At 45.2% G+C, this 14,857-nt stretch overlaps 1 protein-coding gene across 6 annotated transcripts in view; it reads left to right on the top strand.

The window, feature by feature from the left end:
* The first annotated feature begins 890 nt into the window (after positions 1-890).
* Positions 891-14,857, top strand: part of LOC122542090 (uncharacterized) — a 164,394-nt gene continuing 150,427 nt past the window's right edge. For 4 of the 6 annotated variants that reach the window (XM_087978201.1, XM_087978200.1, XM_087978199.1 and 1 more), the window contains exons 1-6: positions 892-1,146; positions 3,576-3,611; positions 3,724-3,750; positions 6,047-6,082; positions 9,550-9,585; positions 10,249-10,305. In XM_087978201.1, the coding sequence (XP_087834327.1) occupies positions 1,089-1,146; positions 3,576-3,611; positions 3,724-3,750; positions 6,047-6,082; positions 9,550-9,585; positions 10,249-10,305 (250 nt within the window). In that variant the 5' untranslated portion in view covers positions 892-1,088. Of the gene's footprint in view, positions 1,147-3,575; positions 3,612-3,723; positions 3,751-6,046; positions 6,083-9,549; positions 9,586-10,248; positions 10,306-14,857 lie in introns of all 6 variants that reach the window. The other 2 variants (XM_087978196.1, XM_087978195.1) reach the window with 1 other exon arrangement.

The raw sequence follows: 14,857 nt of genomic DNA, 5'->3' as shown, positions 1-14,857 counted from the left end.
GTCTCCAGGAATTTCATTTTGAATGGTGTGCAACTTTCAGAGGTATGATTCAGGTTTGCTTAATAGAGGTTTCATAGTTTTTTTTTAGATAACTTCTGAGATTCCCTGTGCTGCTTGATTTTGCACAGAATGAGATCAGACCCTTGTCGTCAGGTAAATGTTTGATACAGAGATCTCTTGTCCTGAGTGGGCCAAACAGAAACCAGCCCAAGGGCTCGTCCTGATCAAGCTCAGCAACCTCTTCTCCAGGGCATTTAGGAGTGGGACAACAAACACTGGGCCAGCCAGTGATACTCACCTCCTAAAGCTTTAGGAACACAGTTATAATTGTGAAGGAATCAGGGTAGAATAGCTCAGCCACCTTGGTTACCCAGCTTTGTGTGGGTAGAACAGGCAGTTGCAGGGGGGTGTACGAATGGTATCGGTGTGCTTGGGGTGGGTAGAGAATAAGAGAGCAGGGTAATGGGGGAATAGATGAACAGGGGCTGCTGTGAAAGAAGAGGGGACAGGAGTGGTATCAGTGTGCTCGGTGGGGCAGGGGGACGGGGGTCTGTGTGAAAGGAGAGGCACTGAGGCAGTAGGAAATCAGATGGAAAGCCGGTTGCCAGTGCCTGTGATGTAAGCAGGCAATTCAAAGCCACGAGATTGTTACAGCAGATCGGAATCCTGGCTGCAGCACAGAAAAGGATGCTTAGAACTGGACCCAGCACCAAAATATGAAAGAGTAATTTTTGTGCAAATAGAAATATGGGCTAAATCCAGAATGACCACAACCTCCCGGAATAATAACAGCTAAGAGAGGTGGAATGATTTGTCTGAATCACCAGTCACTCAGTATTACACATTGTGATCTCTGACTCCTGGTCCTGTCGGGATTGTAATTGGGGCAGGGGGTTGTTTTGGAACTGCTCTGTGTGGTTACCTTTGGTCCTTCCTGTTAGCAGATGGTAGCAACCACAATATCACGTGGCTCCCTGTGACTGTCGATAGGAATGGTATAAAACGCTTGAGCTGACCTGCAACTCCTCAACAATCACAGAACCGCCTGGCTTTGGGATTCTCTGCATTCAAAGCAAGGTCAAGTGAAGATGAAGAGTCTGTTTCTGCTCGCTATCCTCGGGCTCTTAGGCCAGTCCTGTTGCAGAGGTAGGGAATTCTGTCTTAGCTAATAAATTCAGCAGCTTCAAATGTTCAGCTGCGAGTGAGAAAAGGGTCTAATGTGCAGGTTAATATTCAAACCTACAGCTTAGAAAAATTTCTACAAAAACCTTTCAAACGTAGAATGTCCCCTTCGAGCATTTGCCAGTTAATTAATCATTTTAATGTGTAATCGCTGTTATAATCTTGTAATTTATTTAACTATTTCCGTAACTATTAGAAAGGGGCTGAACACTAATATTTGCAGTCTCCCATCCCTAATACAGTTAGAAAGCTCTCAATGTCAAGGCTGTAGGGTTATTTACTGGGACTGATTCCCACACCCACCCACACAGCCATCCCTCCCTGTCCAATATTCTGTAACGGGGAAGCTTTAGAATTTGGGCAAAGTCACTGAATTAGTAACCCAATACAAAAAACCCTCAGAATTGTAGATGCTGGAAATCTGAAATAGAAAAAGAAATTTCTGGAGAAACTCAGCAAATCTGGCAGCATCTGTGGAGATCTGTTCTGAAGAAGAATAACTGGAGCTGAAATGTTAACTCTGTTTATCTCTCTCCATAGATGCTGCCATACCTGCTGAGTTTTTCTAGTTCTGTTTGCGTTTCCAGTAATCCAGAATTCAACAGCTTTCAAATCTCCCTACTGCCCCACCTCATCCCAGGTCCAGTTCTCCCTCTACATCTCACCCCTTTATCTGACCTAACCTGTCTTGCTTTCTTCCCACCTATCCACTCCACTTTTCCCACTGACAAATCACAATTACCTCCTACCTATATCTACCTATCACCATCCGACCTGCCTTTCCCTGAACTCCAACCCCCCTCCCTCTATTTATTTCTCAACCCCCTTTCCCCTCCCAATCTTGATGGAAGGTTCTGATCCGGAACATCAACTCTGCCGCTCCTCTGATGCTGTGTGACCTGCCTTGCTTTTTTTCAGTTCCACACTCTTATCCATTCTGACTTTCCCGCATCTGCAGTCCTCACTATCTCTGAGTAATCTAGAACTCCAGGCTTGTGTTATGGGTTTGAATCCCACTGTGAATTAAACTGAAATCAGGAATAAAACATTAGCCCAATGATAACTGTGTTACTGCTGTCAATTGTTGTAAAAATCCATCCGGGTCACTAATGTCCTTAGAGGAAGGAAATCTGCCATCCTTACCTGGTCTGACCTACATGTAACTCTAGACGAACAGCAATGTGGTAAACTCCTAACTGCTGTCTGGGCAATTAGGAACAAGCAATAAATGCTGGGCTGGCCAGTGAAGCTGACATTATGTGAATGGGTAACATAAAAAGAACACAAGGCCTTTAGATCCCCATAAACATCAACTCAGGATAGAGGCACTTTACAGTGACTCTGTGGCCATGGATGCTGACCCTGTGACCTCTTGATCCTACTCTCCTTGGACTCCTTCCCACAGGCCCCATGATCAGTGCCTCTATTTCCTGCAGCATCCTCTTCATGCAGGCAAGAGGCAATGGAAACAGGAAAGGGCTAAATCCTCCATTCCTGCATAGTAGGGAGCTAGAGAAGGCAATGCGACATTGAATCCAGCAGGGTCACACATCAGGCAGTGAGAACAGGTAAAGGATCTTTGACACAAAGCTGGCACATGAACAAGTGCCGCAGGGAAATAAGGGCTGCAGCAGCATGCAGCTTCCTGCAGCCAACCTGGGACGACCTTCCATCTCTCAGGAGGCCCAGCCCCATTCGGATAGAGTGACAGACAGACAGACCAACTGGGAAGTCATTCATTGAATAATTTACTGACATTGAGCTTTACTAATTGCCCTTTCAGGAATACACAATAAGGGGTATAATTCTAAAGGGGATTAAGGAGCAGAGTGATTTGGGTGCATCAGTGTAGATAACTGAAGGTGACAGGCCAGAATGAGAATGTATGAAATAAAGCATACGGTATTCTTGGTTTTATAGACAGGGCATTGAGCCTAAGAGCAAGAAGGTAATACTTAACTTGTAAACAATACTTGTTGGACCTCAGCTGGAAGATTCTGTACAGTTCTGGCAACCATGTTACAGGAGAGATGTGGCTGTGTTGGAGCCAGTGCAGAAGTGATTACAGGAATGGTTCCAGTGGGGACGGATTTCAGCAATGAGGATAGATTGAAGAAGTTGAGACTGTTGTCCTTGGAGAGAAGAAGGCCAAGAGGAGAATTGATCCAATAGGAGGCAGGTTCAACTGAGGCATCCAAGTGCACATTGGATGGAAATAAAACGCAAGGGGTTAGAGAAAAAGTAGGAAATCGGCACTGGGGGAATGATGCTCATTTGAAGAGCCAGTGCAGACACAATGAGTAAAATGGCCTCCTTCTGCTCCCTAATGCTCCTGTGATTCTGTGAAAGATTGTTCAAATCTGATTCTCTCTCTCTCTTTCTGTTTATTGCAGTTATTTTAAGCCGTTCTGATGAGAGTTTGGCTGATGGTCAGTATTATTGACTTTCTTCTTCATTTTCCAACATGTTCCTCTCTGAGATTTTATTGTAATTTCAATGTGATTTTATTTTCATATTTAATTAACTTTTTTGTTTCTACAGATAGACAAGAAGCTGCTGATATTGAAGGTTTGTATGTCTTAATATTTGAACAGGATTCTTAATAACCTTGGTTAAATTGACAAATTCTAGTAATGACCAGTTACAGAAGCAAGCAGCTCTCATGCACAGGGTCTCACTGATCAGAGCGGAGTCTGACATGAGCAGATCTAAAGGAGGGATGAGCACGTTATCTGCATTACAGAAATACATTGATTATTGAGAGAGGCAGAAAGAGAAAATTGAGAGGAGTGACAGACAGAACAAGGGAGATAGTGCAGCAAAAGAAACTGAGGCAGAATAAGACAGAGACAATATAAAAGAGAGACAAGGCAGAGAAACAAAATGACAGGCCAAGGTGCTTTATACTATTTATTTCCACTGTTCTGTCCTCCATCTGGGGAAAACAAACAGATCAAGACTAACAGACAGAATGAGAGACTGACAGACACACAGACAGAGAGGCTGATAAACAGCAAGTGTATTTTTCATGCAGGATCTTAACTTAGTGCTCCCTGACTTTCTGGTAATATGACACAGGAGCAGCAGTAGACCTTTCAGCCCATCGAATGTGCTCTGCCATTCAATGACATCATAGCTGATCTGATAATGCTCAATTCTACTTTCCTGCTTTTTCCCCATAATCCTTGATTCCCTTCCTGATTAAAAATCTATCTCAATCTTGAATATCCTTAATGACCCACCTTCTACACCCCTCTGCAATAAAGAATTCCATGGATTCACAACACAGAAAAATTTCTTCTTTATCTGTGGAAATATGCAACACCCTTCCTCTGAGATACCCTCCCTCTGGTCCTAGACTCTCCCAGGATGGCAAATAGCCTATCCACATCTACCATATCAACTCCCCTAAGAATCTTGTCTGTTTCTATAAGGTCAGCTCTCATTCTTCTAAACTCCAAAAAGAGTAGAAGCCCAACCCACTGAACCACACCTTGTAACACAATCCATTCATCCCCAGGATCAGCCGAATAAACCCTCCTATTTGAGGATGTTCTGGACCTGCCTATTTTACTGTCTCTGACACAGGGACACAGTGAGTTCCTCATGAACTCCCACTGTCACAGTGGCCTACTCCTTGCTCCTGCATACATACTGAGATGTGAATCCCTCTGACAACACCACTCCTGAAGGAATTTTTTCTTTAAGCTCATTGTTTCTCTGTTTTGTTTTTAACAGGTGTTTCAGGGCATTCTATGGAGAGTCTCAGTGATGTTCAGTATATTACCTTTCCTCATTCTCCTCCCACTGTCCTCTCCTGAGAACCCTCAGACTAAGCAACACTCACTCAGGGCCAGCTCCTCACGGGTGACACAGTTACTGATCTTCAAGGGTTAACTGGGTTACATAATCCAGTCTGTGATTGATGCCACCCAGTGCCAGCACAGGTCCCTGTCAGGGGTCACGAGACCATGGCACAGAACAGGAATTCTGCCTAATCTCCTCCTTTCTGAATGCCTAATGTGACAAGAGGTTAGTTTAAACCTCTCTAACTCCATGGCAATCAGCAAGTAGAGTAAAAACCATACCTTCAGTGTTCTTGGAGATGAACCCATCAGGCAAATGGGCAGTATTCCATCACACTCCTTACTTGTGCTTTGTCGATGGTGGGCAGACTTTGGGGAGTCAGGCGGTGAGTTACTCACTGCAGGACTCCAAGTCTCAAATTTTCTCTTGTAACCACTGTTGAGATAACTCCACAGTGGCCAATATCTGTCACCAAGTCACTCTTTAGTTACACTTGAGCAGGCCAGGGATCCCTAATTGGACCAGACTAACAGCCCAAACAGAGAACTCATACTATGAGGTCCAGCTGGTTGACCTTGTTACAATCATTACAATTGCTTTTATATGGCTGGTTAATAGTAAGCCCTCAGAATATTAATAGGAGGAGATTCAGTGATGGGAATATCATTAACATCAAGAGGTAATGGTTAGATTCTCTCTTGATGGAGAGATTGGAGATTATCAACATATCCACAACCTTCAACATCCACTTCCTCACTCCATAGCAGCACTATGCACTATCAAAAATCCTCACACAGCAGCTTCCAAACCCATGACTACTTCCATCTAAAAGGACAAGGATAGTAGAAACGTTGTTCCTGTTTGTTTATTATAATGTCTGCACTAACCTATCCTCCATACGAAAGGCAGAAGAACAGCAAATGAATAGAATGAAAGACAGAGTAAGAAAGTCAAAAAGACTGAGGGATACTTAGATGCAAGGGTGTCAACATCACTGACTATGCTCCCTCCTACAAGACGTATTTCTTTAATCACACTTTCTCTCTATGTTTTGTAGTGATTTCAAGCCGTTCTGATGAGAGTCTGGGTGATGGTCAGTAAATCAGTTTTACTCCTGAGCTTTAACTCTTTCCCCTGACAATAACAGATAGTCTCCCAGGGTCAGGAATAGTGCACTCTCCTCACCCAGATCCTTCAACACTGCCCAGAACAAACCAGCTTGCTTGATTGACACAACAGCATAAGACCATAACAAATATGAACAGGAATAGGCCATTCGATCCTGCAAGCCTTCTATCATTCAATACAATCATGGCTGATCTGATATTCCTCACATTTACTTTCCTGCCCCTTCCCTTAACTCTTAATTCCCCAATGGATCAAGAATCTATCTCAGCCCTAAATATATACAAGGACTCTGCTTGCACAACTGGAGTCCAGATTGACTTTTCGCTTCCCCGGTCCCCAACGCCTTATCTTCACCATGGACATCCAGTCCCTGTACACATCCATCTCCCATCACGAAGGACTCAAAGCCCTCCGCTTCTTCCTTTCCCGCCGTACCAACCAGTACCCTTCCACTGATACCCTCCTTCGACTGTCCTCACCCTGAACAACTTCTCTTTCCAATCCTCCCACTTCCTCCAAACGAAGGGAGTAGCCATGGGCACCCGCATGGGCCCCAGCTACACCTGCCTCTTCGTAGGATATGTGGAACAGTCCATCTTCCGCAACTACACTGGCCCCACCCCCCACCTTTTCCTCCGCTACATCGATGACTGTATCGGCGCCGCCTCGTACACCCACGAGGAGGTTGAACAGTTCATCCACTTCACCAACACCGTCCACCCCGACCTCAAATTCACCTGGACAGTCTCAGATTCCTCCCTCCCCTTCCTCGACCTTTCTATTTCTATTTCAGGCGACCGAATCAACACGGACATCTACTACAAACCGACCGACTCCCACAGCTACCTGGAATACACCTCCTGTCTCCTGTAAAAACGCCATCCCATTCTCCCAATTCCTTCGTCTCCACCGCATCTGCTCCCAGGAGGACCAGTTCCAAAAACGTACAACCCAGATGGCCTCCTTTTTCAAGGACTGCAATTTTCCCCCACGACGTGGTCGACAATGCCCTCCACCGCATCTCTTCCACTTCCCGCTCCTCCGCCCTTGAGCCCCGCCCCTCCAACCGCCTCCAGGACAGAACCCCACTGGTCCTCAGCTACCACCCCACCAATCTCCATGTACAGCGTATCATCCGCCGTCATTTCCGCCACCTCCAAACGGACCCCACCACCAAGGATATATTTCCCTCCCCTCCCCTATCAGCATTCCGTAAAGACCACTCCCTCCGTGACTCCCTCGTCAGATCCACACCCCCCACCAACCCAACCTCCACTCCCGGCACCTTCCCCTGCAACCGCAGGAGGTGCAAGACTTGCGCCCACACCTCCCCCCTCACCTCCCTCCAAGGCCCCAAAGGAAACTTGCATATCCGCCACAGATTTACCTGCACCTCCACACACATTATCTATTGCATCCTCTGCACCCGATGTGGCCTCCTCTATAGGGATACAGGCCGCCTACTTGCGGAGCGTTTCAGAGAACACCTCTGGGACACCCGGACCAACCAACCCAACCACCCTGTGGCTCAACACTTCAACTCCCCCTCCCACTCCACCAAGGATATGCAGGTCTTTGGACTCCTCCATCGCCAGACCACAACAACACGACGGTTGGAGGAAGAGCGCCTCATCTTCCGCCTAGGAATCTCCAACCATAAGGGATGAACTCGGATTTCACCAGTTTCCTCATTTCCCCTCCCCCCACCTTGTCTCAGTCAAATCCATCGAACTCAGCACCGCCTTCCTAACCTGCAATCTTCTTCCTGACCTCTCCGCCCCCACCCCAGTCTGACCTATCACCCTCACCTTGACCTCCCTCCACCTATCGCATTTCCAACGCCCCTCCCCCAAGTCCCTCCTCCCTACCTTTTATCTTAGCCTGCTGGACACACTTTCCTCATTCCTGAGGAAGGGCTTATGCCCGGAACGTCGATTCTCCTGTTCCCTGGATGCTGCCTGACCTGCTGCGCTGTTCCAGCAACACATTATCAGCTCCAAATTGACTTCCCATATCCCAGTTGGCCAGGCCGGTGGTCACCATTCTAACACTATTGATGCCTGGTCCACAAATTTGTAAACGGAGTACAGAGCAGGCCTGAATCCTGGGCCTTCTCATTGGGCAGGAACCTTGCTTCCAATCCCCTGTGGTACAACTCACTATCCCTTCAACAAAACTCAAACTGAATCCCCAACTTCCAAACGACTCACCTTCTGGCCTCCCTCAGCCTTGCCTTCTTCAGAAGTGAATCCTAAACTAGAGGCCTGGCACTAAACTACCCTGCTTGACTTTCCCTCAGTCTGCGCCAGGCAGTATCCTGCAGTAATGTCAAACCTTCCTCATGGGCTGCTCGATAACAAAAGAAGTGACTAAACAGTTTCTGCACCTCCTCAAGATCTACCCATTTTAGAGAAGTCACTCATGTTAAAAGGTAGAAATTTCAAGGTTGTCCGATTCTCTGATAGGCTGCTAATGTCAAAGAACTTTCCAGAACAAACCCTACCAAGCTGTGAACACTGACTATCAGCTGTTTCTTAAAGGAACACAGAGTCATACAGCATGGAATTTTGTCCAACCAGTCCATGCCAAACATAATCGCAAACTAAACACTCCCACCTGAATGCTCCTGGCCCATATCCCTCCAAACCTTCCCTATTCACGTACTAATCAAAGCATTTTTTAAATGTTTAATTGTGCCCGTATCCACGTCAGGAAGTTCGGACCACACCCGAACCACTGTTTTGGAAAAAAATTGTCACTCGTGTCTTTTTTTAAATCTCTCTCCTCACATGTTAAAAATATGGGTGGAATGGTGGCTCAGTGGTTAGCACTGCTGCCTCACAGCACCAGGGACCTGGGTTCGATTCCAGTTTTGGATGACTGTATGGAGTTTGCACATTTTCCCAGTGTCTGTTGGGTTTCCTCCCACAGTCCAAAGATGTGCAGGTTAGGTGAATTGGCCATGCTAAATTGCCCATAGTGTTCAGGGACATGTTAGGAGTAAACGTAGGGAATGTGTTTGGGTGGGATATTATTCGGAGGGTTGGTCTGGACTTGTTGGGCCAAACAGCCTGTTTCCAAACTGTAGGGATTCTAAATCCCCCATTCTAGGGAAAAAATACCAACTATTTATCTTATCTTTACCCCTCATGAATTCATAAGCCTCTATAAGGTCAGCTCTTAACCTCCTAAAACCCAGCCTATTCTGCCTTTCTTTGTGTTGTAGAGCTTGTCACCCTGTACATAAACAACACCTTTTAATATCAAAAAACTGACTTATGATTCATAAGGATGATTAAAAACCATATGAAATATTCAACAAATCAATATTTGAACTTCCTCTTCTGTTGATACTACATTAGTACCTCTGTACATTTAGAAGGACGAGCACTGTTGTAATGTGCCACTAATTTGCTGTTGATTCTGTTCCAGATCTGATACAGAATCCGACGCACTCTGAGGCTCGAGGTTAGTCTTTTAAAGGTTTTACTCAAGTACCATAATTACTGAACGGAGGATGTCAACTTTCACAATCAGCTCAGTACCTGGTCATTGGTCTCCAGTGCCACACCCTGCTACAGTCTTTCTACTTTTGGGTAGAAAGATCCAGGTCCAGGTCCCACCATACCAGGTGTCTGCCATCCCTTGTCCAATAACAGAGTAAACCAAAAGCTTCTCATCAGTGACTTGCACAGAGTCACTGCACCTGCCACCAGTGACAATGCTCTGCACCTGAGAAGGCAGCCCATAGATAATCTCACACTTACGCTCATGATGGACCAGCCATTCTCTGGTTGGAAGCAGTGAAGTTCAGTTCATAATGCCACAAGTGTGGGTACATCAGCATCCAGATCACATGTGTGCCAGAGTTGGTAACAAGTGAGACTCACACTCACCTTGGAGACTCCTGGTTTTAACCCGGAGTTTCCTAGTAAAGTGAGCTGACCTCAATCCAACCCTGAGCTGGCCCTTTGGGCAATGGGAATGCAGGTCATGGTGAGCTGAACCATTCAGTGGCTGCTGCAATGTGAGTGTGAGTAAAAGGCAACATGTGACAGTGACACACCTTTCAATTCTGAATATTTCACACTCATTTTCCATTTGATCATCAAAAACCTGTTTCCATTTCAGATTCCAAAGAAAGCAGTGAAATGAAAATCAAAGTAATTGGCTCAAGACGAGATGATGGTTTGTAGATCTGTGTGGGGCATTATTGACTGGGCTAATATATGGGAATTGGGTCCATGAGGATTAACAAGTTCTTTATTGAAATAGATCAAATACATGTGGAGGCAGGGGACAAGGCGGATGAAAAGCAAGCTGGTCACAAAACAGCAAATAGAAAGTCCTGGAGAAACTCAGCAGGTCTGACTGCAGTTATGGACAGAGAAACAGAACTGAGGGAAATGGAGTTCTGGAGAACAGTCAGACTGGACTCAACACTTTAGTTCTGTTTCTCTCTCCACAGATACTGCCAGACCTCCTGAGCTTCTCGAATATTTTTCCTCTGCCTCTCAGAGCTCTGCAATCTCTCACCATCTACGTAATGGGATTCATTCATTTTTTTATATCCCAAAATGGACAATTTCCCAACTATACTTCATTTGCCAGGAATTTTTGAACTCATTAACTTCCCTTTATCCCTTTTGTCCTTTGTTATGTTCACTTCACAACTTCCTTTCCTCCCCATTTTTAACTCAGCAGCGAATTTATTCAACATTTCTTCCGTCCCTCCATCCAAATCCTTTCTATAAATGGTGAAAAGTTGAAGTTCTAGCACTGACCCCTGTGGCACACCGCTCATCATTACATCATACCAACCAGAAATAAACCACTTACAATGGCCCTATATTTCCTGTTCGTTAGGCAATCGTCTACCCATCCCAATAGGGTATGGGTAGACAATCTCCGAAGTCGGATCACAGAATCCCTAGTGTGCAGAAAGAGGCCATTTGGCCCACTGAGTCTGACCGACCCCCTGAAGAGCATCCCACCCTATTTCCGCATTTACAATGGCCAATCCTCCTAGCTTACACATAGAATCACAAAGTCATACAGAACCTGGATTGTGGGAGGAAACTGGAGCACCCAGCAGAAACTTTGCAGACTCACGGAGAACAATCAAACTCCACATACACAGTCACCAAAAGCCGAAACTGAACCTAGATCCATGGTGCTGTGAGGCAGCTGTGCTAACCACTGAGTCGCTGTACCACCCCCATCATGGACATTTATTTTCCACAATGATCTTTGATGTTGCAGCTTATCACATGCCTCTGGAATCCCAGTAACAGCACATCCAGCACCTCCCCATTATTCACAGAACATGGTACTCCCTCAACACACTCCAATTAAATTTGTTAAACATCATTTCCCTCTCTCAAGACTTTGTTGACTCTCCCTCTTCAAGGGATGATTAGTAAAATAGACAAAGTGTGCAAGGCATTGGGGAAAAGGCAGAAGCAGGACTCAAAGCCATGATTGTCATTTGGAGAGTTGTGCAGACACAATGGGCTGTATATTATCCGTGTGCACAGTAACACTAACGAGATTGTCCAGACCTTTCCAAGTGTCCTGATTTCACATCTGACAGATGTTAAGATACATTCTTTTAAGCTCCTCCTTTTAGTCTCCATTAATTTTGGAATAAAAGAATTAAAGGGCTGGAGTTTAAAAGCAGGGAGGTTATGCTGCAGCCGTATGGGGTGAAAGCGACGACACACCTGTATTGTGTCCAGTTTTGGTCTCCTTTCTTGAGGAAGGATGTACTGGCATTGGACAGGGTGCAGAGGAGGTTCATTAGGTTGATTTTGGAGTTGAGAGGGTGAGCTTATGAGGAGACATTAAGGAGACTAGGACTATTCTCACTGGAATTTAGAAGAAAGGGGATAATCTTACAGAAATAAATAAAATTATGAAGGGAATAGATAAGTTAGAAGCAGAGAGGTTGTTTCCACTAGTGGGTGAAACTAGAACTAGGGTACACTGCCTCAAAATAAGGGGCAGCAGATTTCGGACTGAGTTCAGGAGGAACTTCTTCACTCAGAGGGTTGTGAATCTGTGGAATTCCCTGCCCAATGAAGCAGTGAGGCAACCTCATTGAATGTTTGTAAGTCAAAAATAGATTTTTGAATAGTAAATAAATTAAGGGTTATGATGAACGAGCAGGTAAGTGGAGCTGAGTCCACAAGATGATTAGCCATAATCTGAGCAAATAGTGGAGCAGGTTCGATGGGTCAGATGGCCCATTCCTGCTCCTTTTTGTTGCAAAGAACAAAGAAAATTACAGCACAGGAACAGGCCTTTCAGCCCTCCAAGTCTGCACCAATCCAGATTCTCTATCTAAATCTGTCACCTATTTTCTAAGGATCTGCTCCCTGCCCATTCATGTATCTGTCTAGATGCATCTTAAATGATGCTATCATGCCCACCTTTACCACCTCCGCTGGCAACACGTTCCAGGCCCCCACCAACCTCCACATAAAAACCTTTTGACACATATCTCCCTTAAAAGTTTCTCCTCTCACTTTGAACTCATGACCCCTAGTAATTGAGTCCCTCACTCTGAGAAAAAGCTTCCTTCTGCCCACACTGTCTATACCTCTCATGATTTTGCAGACCTCAAATCAGGTCCCCCCACAACCTCTACCTTTCTAATGAAAATAATCCTATACCTACTCAACCTCTCTTCATAGCTAGCACCCTACCTACCAGGCAACATCTTGGTGAAACTCCTCTGCGCCCTCTCCAAAGCATCCACGTCTTTTTGGTAATGTGGCAACCACAACAGTATGCAGTATTCCAAATGTGGCTGAACCGAAATCTTATACAACTGTAATATAACCTACCCACTCTTGTACTCAATACCCTGTCCAATGAAGGAAAGTATGCCGTATGCCTTCTTGACCACTCTACTGACTTGTGTTTCCACCTTCAGAGTTCAACGGACCTGAATACCCAAATCTCTCTGTACTTCAATTTTCCCAGGACTTTTCCATTTACTGTATAGTTCACTCTCGAATTGGACTTCCAAAATGCATCACCTAGCATTTGCCCAGATTGAAGTCCATCTGCCATTTCTCCACCCAACTCTCCAATCTATCTATATTCTACTGTATTCTCTGACAGTCCCCTTCCTACCTGCTACTCTACCAATCTTTATGTCATCAGCTAAGTTAATTGTTGTTTTAAGTCTGTCCAAGAGAAAGGCTGCAGTAGGGAGTATAGTGGATTCTTTCTTGATTATGTTTTTGGAGATAAGTCTCTTGATTAAACTTAAAATATAAGCCATAGCTATTAATTTAACCTGGGGCAGTGTTTGTATAGGAATAAGACGGTATTATTTTCTGGGTCTGTAGATTGTGAAGGAGCAAAAATGGCCTTTGCAGTGATATGTACTTCTTGTCAGATGTGGGAGTTTAAAGAGAGTTTAAGGGTTACTGCGGATTATAGCTGCCATAAATGCTGTTGGATGCAAATCTTATCGGATTGAGTGGATCGGTTGGAGAGACAGATAGAAGCGATGAGGTATTTGCAACAGCAACAGTATGTGATGGATGGCAGTTATAGGAAGGGAGGGAAAGTCTCAGATACAGTCACATAGATGGGTTAACTCCAGGAAGGGAAAGAGAGGTAGGCAGCTAGTGCAGGAGTCGTTTGCAGATATACCCATTTCAAACAGGTATGCTGTTTTGGAAAATGTAGGGGGTGATGGATTCTCAGGGGAACGTAGCACGAACAGCCAAGTTTCTGGTATTGAGACTGGCTCTAAAGCAACGAGGGGTATGTGGGCTTCCAAGAGATCAATTCTGTTAGGGGATTCTGTAGTCAGAGGTACAGACAGACGTTTCTGTGGCCAGCAGAGAAAAAGCAGAATGGTGTGTTGTTTCCCTGGTGCCAGGATCAAGGAAGTCTCAGAGAGGGTACAGAATGTTCTCATGGGGGAGAGGAGCCAGCAAGAGGTCATTGTCCACATTGGAACCAATGACATTGGAAGGAAAAAGGTTGAGATTCTGAAGGGAGATTACAGAGAGTTAGGCAGAAATTTATAAAGGAGGTCCTCAAGGGTAGTAACATCTGGATTACTCCCAGTGCTACGAGCTACTGAGGGCAGGAATAGAAGGATGAATGCATGGCTGAGGAGCTGGTGTATGGGAGAAGGATTCACATTTTTGGATCATTGGAATCTCTTTTGGGGTAGAAGTGACCTGTACAAGAAGGACGGATTGCACCTAAATTGGAAAGGGACTAATACTGGCAGGGAAATTTGCTAGAACTGCTTGGGAGGATTTAAACTAGTAAGGTGGGGGGCGTGGGACCCAGGGAGATAGTGAGGAAAGAGATCGATCGGAGATGGGTACAGCTGAGAACAGAAGTGAGTCAAACAGTCAGGGCAGGCAGGGACAAGGTAGGACTAATAAATTAAACTGCATTTATTTCAATGCATGGGGCCTAACAGGGAAGGCAGATAAACTCAGGGCATGGTCAGGAACATGGGACTGGGATATCATAGCAATTACAGAAACATGGCTCAGGGAAGGGCAGGACTGGCAGCTTAATGTTCTAGGATACAAATGCTACAGGATGGTTAGAAAGGGAGGTAAGAGAGGAGGGGGAGTGGCATTTTTGATAAGGGATAGCATTACAGCTGTGCTGAGGGAGGATATTCCTGGAAAAACATCCAGGGAAGTTATTTGGGTGGAACTGAGAAATAAGAAAGGGATGATCACCTTATTGGGAT

This window comes from Chiloscyllium plagiosum, unplaced genomic scaffold, assembly GCF_037043375.1.
Source record: "Chiloscyllium plagiosum isolate Xiang-an unplaced genomic scaffold, Cpla_swu_hap1 HiC_scaffold_33, whole genome shotgun sequence".
In the NCBI taxonomy this organism is placed as follows: Eukaryota; Metazoa; Chordata; class Chondrichthyes; order Orectolobiformes; family Hemiscylliidae; genus Chiloscyllium; species Chiloscyllium plagiosum.
The sequence above is the reverse complement of the archived record's forward strand: the minus strand, read 5'-3'. Positions and strand labels throughout refer to the sequence as shown.